The following is a 6,000-nucleotide window of genomic DNA, read 5'->3' as shown; positions in this document are numbered from 1 at the left end:
AATACAATTATTAAAGAACATTTAGTTGACTTCTATTCCCGCCAACATATTGGCATAAGGCTATAGTATCTTGAAATATACTCATCAATTTTATAAATATACATGCAATGGATGAGATCTCATTATACATAGAGAATTATAAATTTTAATTAACTTTTGGCTTGTACTCAGTTTTTATAATTTCAATAAATGAACGTGTAAGTACTCAGTTGACTACTCCAGCGCCCCTCCTTGATCAGAGTTACCATTTTAGCGCCTTTAGGGCTACATCTAGCCTTTTACAGGAGAAGTTAGCGCGTTTTTCCTATCAGGCACTGTACCAAAGACTACTGTCTCTGATCATACACTGTTGCGGTATATGGCAATATTTAGACAAATCCAGCACATAATATACAGTCTTTTTTTCTGCTGATAATATATATGAATAATTAGTTGTCTCCAGAATATTTTTCCCAACTTAATTATATTGAAACAATTTCTGTTTTATCAATGTTATGTTTAGAGTATTTTTCCAAACTTAACTATACCGAAACGATTTCTGATTTATCAATGCTATAGCCAGAGTCTTCCCCAACTTCATTATATTGAAACAATTTCTGCTTTATTGGTGTTATATCTAGAGAATTTCTTCTCATCAATGATAGCGCTTATCTGGCGCGTTCTGGAAGCTCATGTAGCGCGTATTCAAAAATCAGAAATGACAACGCTGTCCTGGAAGGAAGCTGAAGTGTGAATGCTTGGCTGATCCATTTCAGTGTCAAAGAGACGTCAAACTTCTTCAGAGTCTGAGCCACAGAAACCAACGTCCTGTTTATTTGTTCTGTATTTATTGCTTTCCTAAGCAGAAATGCGTGAAATTGTTCATATTCAAACGGGGCAGTGCGGCAACCAAATCGGTACAAAGGTGAGTACAATATCGTTTTATAGTTTACGTGAGGGATTTTGTTAGATATTAACTTGCATGACAATGACCGCGCCCATGCTATTGCTGTTAGCCTACTGCAGTTACATGTACACTTACAATGCATGTATATATAGATAAGTCATTTGTATATATTTGTAAAGTTTTCACATTATTTTTAAGCGAGTCGTGGAAAATCACTTCGTCACATTTTCTCAGAAAATTTAGTTGTCATTAAACGAGTCGTCGTTCAACCATGTTTTTTTTTCTTTATTTTTAAGTAGTGATGACCCTTAGTGTTTCCCTAAGCATTTACTCTGTTCTCACGTACTATTGGGTGAATGTTGGCTAACATCATTGGTATGAGAGGTTTGCCAATCCTGTTCGCATTGCGCTTGTGCTAATAGCACCACATCTAAGAGCTTTTCTATTTTTTTTTTTTTTTTTTTAATTTAAACCGTCTTTTACGGCTCTAAATACAGGTATTTGGTGTATGATATTGATTTCTGGCGGAAAGCCAACTTATTTGAGTTATCGTTGGTCTACCATCGAGTAATTGTAATGAAAAACGGTCGGTAAATATGATACTTTAATTTCTAGCCAAATACACGAACCATATATTTTTCCTACTCGCTATCTTGTTTTTTTATGTTTTGCTAACCGTTCATGGGTTATTGGACCCTCTTGCACAAAGGTAATTAGGTAAATTTATTGAAAAATTCGAGGTAAAAACTTAGTTTAATCTCATAAAAACTACTTTTATAGAGAAGAAAAGGTTTGTTTTACTTTTATATATCGATTCCCCATTATGTTTTCCCCACCCAAAACCCCGAGTTCCCACTGGGGGTCCCCCATTATCTGAGGATATAGATGTATATATATGTCTGAAACTATTCATTTGTGACGGGAACGTGTCATTTTCGAAGAGCGTAATTTTTTCTATAAGAAAAAGTAGTTGTTTTCCTAGGTTACATTGCCCTGTAATACACTACAATGAAACCCTTTTTTGTATAGCTTTTCACATGCTCTTTCACTGTAGGTTATTATTTTTTTGGTATTATTGCACTGTATTATAGTGTCATGTTTCTAAAGTGTTACCTACGATCCCCCATAGTTTTTGCAATTCTTCTTGGTTTAGTTTTTCGTCCCAGAGAATAATGGGAGTCTTTGTATATGAGCGGCCAGATCCTTACACGTACATTGAAGGTGGACGTCAACTAACATAAACCTGACGAATACCGGAGGATTGACCCACAATCTCTGGTAAAACTCGCCTGAGTGGTTTGGAGGACTGACCCACAATGTTTATTTTTGGTAATCGTTACCACACTCCATTTACTCCCAAATTATGCAGTCCTGCAGCTCTCCTCTTCTAATATAGTAATTAGGAGGTTCTTTAAATGCTGGGAAAGCAAACAATGGCAAGATATGTTGAGGAAGGGGGAAGGGGTTATAAAAAGAAAATAGTTCGGTTTCCTTGCTAAACGACTTGGAACTGACATGTCAACATAGGGTAGCAAGGCACTCCGGCCCTTCGTTATTCCGGCCTTAGTCACTCAGGCCCCTAGTTTTTCCGGCTTCGGTCACTCCGGCCTCCCCCTGCGTTCGACCTAGGTCACTCTGGCCTCCCTGGTGGCACGCACATGTGTAAAGTTAGCAATGTATATTGTTGGGTTGTTGAGTGTGTGTTTGTGTGTGTGTTTTTATATATCCATAAATGTAATTATACTTTTTTACAACTTTTATTGTACATTTATGTCCACGGAGGCTAGAGGACCATTCCCCTGGTGGAATGAAGCCATATATATGCAATAAACAACATTAAATAAAACACCCTGTGTTACTTCCCAACACAACTCAAGGTCACAGTTCCCACTTCCCCTTATCTTATCTCCCCTACTCTTATCTCTCTCTCTCTCTCTCTCTCTCTCTCTCTCTCTCTCTCTCTCTCTCTTTTTTTTTGGGTGGACAGAAGGGTGTTTCCTTAATTATCACTTTTCGGATTATTTACAAAGTATAAATACTCTTCAACTCCTACGCACAATATGAATATTGGCCAATAAGAAAGAGGTCTGGTAAAAGGTGGGTCAAGTCACAACAACCTGACATCTCTCTCTCTCTCTCTCTCTCTCTCTCTCTCTCTCTCTCTCTCTCTCTCTCTCTCTCTCTCTCTCTCTCTCTCTCTCTCTCTCTCTCTCTCTCACATATCCTCCGTAATAATAAATATTAATAATGATGATTGTGATAGTAGAGGTAGAAATTTTATATTTTTTATTTTTTTTTATTTTACTTCAACGCATATTTTTGTATACAGAAATATTTTAGTATCAGTAGGCTGCCTGAATTTTTTTTTCTTTCACTTAGACGCATACTTTGTATACAGTTAATTTTTCATATTTAAACTATATCGTAATATATTATTGTATTTTATGTAATGTTAATAGCAATGTATTGAAAAAGTAAAGAGAAGGCAAAACTAATTTGTTACATTATCAGAGCTTTGAACTAGGAGGGCGAGTTGTTTACATCACGATAAAGCCAGTCAGCGCTCCCATTATTATTATTATTATTATTATTATTATTATTATTATTATTATTATTATTATTATTATTATTAAATGCTAAGCTACAACCCTAGTTGGAAAAGCAGGATGCTATAAGCCCAGGGGCCCCAACAGGGAAAATAGCCCAGTGAGGAAAGGAAATAAGGAAAAATAAAATATTTTAGGAATAGTAACAATATTCAAATAAATATTTCCTATTTAAACTATAAAAACTTTAGGAGAACAAGAGGAAGAGGAACTAGATAGAAAAGTGTGCCTGAGTGTACCCTCAAGCAAGAGAACTCCAACCCAAGGCAGTGTAAGATCATGGTACAGAGGCTATGGCACTACCAAAGAATAGAGAACAATGGTTTGATTTTGGAGTGTCCTTCTCCTAGAAGAGCTGCTTACCATAGCTGAAGAGTCTCTTCTACCCTTACCAAGAGGAAAGTAGCCACTGAACAATTACAGTGCAGTAGTTAACCCCTTGTGTGAAGAAGAATTGTCTAGTAATCAGTGTTGTCAGGTGTATGAGGACAGAGGAGAATCTGTAAAGGATAGGCCAGACTATTCGGTGTCTGTGTAGGCAAAGGGAAAGAACCGTAACCAGAGAGAAGGGTCCTATGTAGTACTGTCTGGCCAGTCAAAGGGCCCCATCTCTCTCTAGCGGTAGTATCTAAACGGGCGGCTGGTGTTTGTTGTGGTCAGGGTGTGGTGATCCTTGTTTGGTTATTTCTGTTATTATATATTCTTTCTAGATTACATAGTATTATGTAGTTATTGTGTGTGTATGACTATACTGCGTAATTATTTAATAAAAGAGAGCCTGTTATTATATGTTCTTTCTAGATAACATAGTATAATTAGTGGGCCGGAGTGACTAGGGTTGGGGGCCGCAGTGACTGAGGGCCGGTGTAACTAGGGGCCGGAGTGACTGTAAACCTTAACCCAACATAGTCAACCAAACAGAATTCGTGATGCCAGCGTACATTTGATATACTGTATATTCAAAATATACTTAATTGAAATTGGATTAATTACTCAAAAGTGTCCATAAAATATGCAATTTACAAATAGTGACACTTTTGAGTAATCACTCCATTTTTGATTGAGTACTGTATATTTTGAATATACAGTATATCAAATGTACGCTGGCATCACGAACTTCTGTTTATGTACGCTGGCATCATGAACTTCTGTTTATGTACGCTGGCATCACGAACTTCTGTTTATGTACGCTGGCATCACGAATTCTGTTTGGTTGACAGTTGACATGTCAGTTCCAAGTCGTTTAGTGAGGAAACCAAGCTATTTTCTTTTATAACCTCTTCCCCCCTTCCTCAACATATCTTGCCATTTTTGGCTTTCCCAGCGTTTAAAGAACCTCCTAATTACTATACAAGAAGAGGAGAGCTGCAGGACTGCATAATTTGGGAGTAAATGGAGAGCTTGGTCTTGTTAACAATTACCTTATTTTCTTTTCTAAAGCTAATTCTTTGGTATTATTGGGGCAAACCACCCGTTCATGAGTTGTTGGACCCCATTATATAGAGACAATTATGGGGGACCCCAGTGGGAAACCGGGTATTTTTGGATGGGAAATGTCATAAAAGTTTACAGCAATAATAATGGTCAGAATTGCAAAATAAGCCCAAGATAAGTTAGACATACAATAATAATACGTACAGTTGGTCGCTATCTTACATACACCCCGAATAATGTATAGAAAAGATTCCCACTGGGTATCCCCCATTACTGTAGGATGTATTAGGGTATATATTTTTACCTACTTAATTGTGAGGGGATTAAAGGTCATTTAAAGATAAAAATTCTATATATACCCCAATTTTTTTTATGATTTTGCAGCAATAATAATGGTCAGAAATTCAAAATAAACACAAAGGTAACCAGTTGGAAAAATATAAGGCTCGTGTAAGTGGATGAAAATTAAAGTATCATAATTCTCTGGTTCACTTCACATGCTTCTAATGGCTTTTGCTCCGCCTAGGCTTGCTTTGCTCGCAGGTAATTATAAATCTCCCTGCATCTATGTTCTGGCAAGCGGTACATGGATATGTTGCGCGCGCCAGCCTAGTGGGTAACCTTTGGGCATTATACATTCACATGAGCAACGATAACGATAGAATAGAGAATTTTTGGTGCTGCTACAGCGTGAGGTCTACCGCGTGACCTGTCGATCCCGCTCTCCCTGCTCATTTAAAAGAATACCGTTAGGTTAGGATTAAACAGTGGTAGCCTTTATCGTTAGTGCTCACGGGAGGTAAACCTCACGCTAAAGTGCTAACGGGAGGTAGATCTCGCATTAAAGTGTGGTAGACCTCACGATAAAGTAGCACCGAATGTTTTCATCATTGATTGGCAATATAGATTAATTGGTAAATATGATACTTTAGTTACTAGTGAAACTGGAATTTGCTATTAAAAGTGCTGACTAGTTAGGTATTTTTCTCTGTTTAATAGAGGCTGGGGCATAATAATGTTTTGGTTGATTAGTATGTTTTTCACTCTTTTAAGTCCATTGTTTACATCTGAGAG

General features: G+C 37.1%; 1 protein-coding gene across 1 annotated transcript in view; it reads left to right on the top strand.

Moving 5' to 3' along the window:
- The first annotated feature begins 722 nt into the window (after positions 1–722).
- LOC137632951 (tubulin beta-2 chain) overlaps positions 723–6,000 on the top strand; it is a 46,466-nt gene continuing 41,188 nt past the window's right edge. Inside the window, exon 1 of the mRNA XM_068365076.1 lies at positions 723–904. Within this exon, the coding sequence (XP_068221177.1) occupies positions 848–904 (57 nt within the window). The 5' untranslated portion in view covers positions 723–847. The remainder of the gene's footprint in view (positions 905–6,000) is intronic.

The sequence above is a fragment of the Palaemon carinicauda genome, chromosome 42 (genome assembly GCF_036898095.1).
Source record: "Palaemon carinicauda isolate YSFRI2023 chromosome 42, ASM3689809v2, whole genome shotgun sequence".
Lineage (NCBI taxonomy): Eukaryota > Metazoa > Arthropoda > Malacostraca > Decapoda > Palaemonidae > Palaemon > Palaemon carinicauda.
Note: the sequence above shows the minus strand (reverse complement) of the source record. Positions and strands in the feature narration are given on the sequence as shown.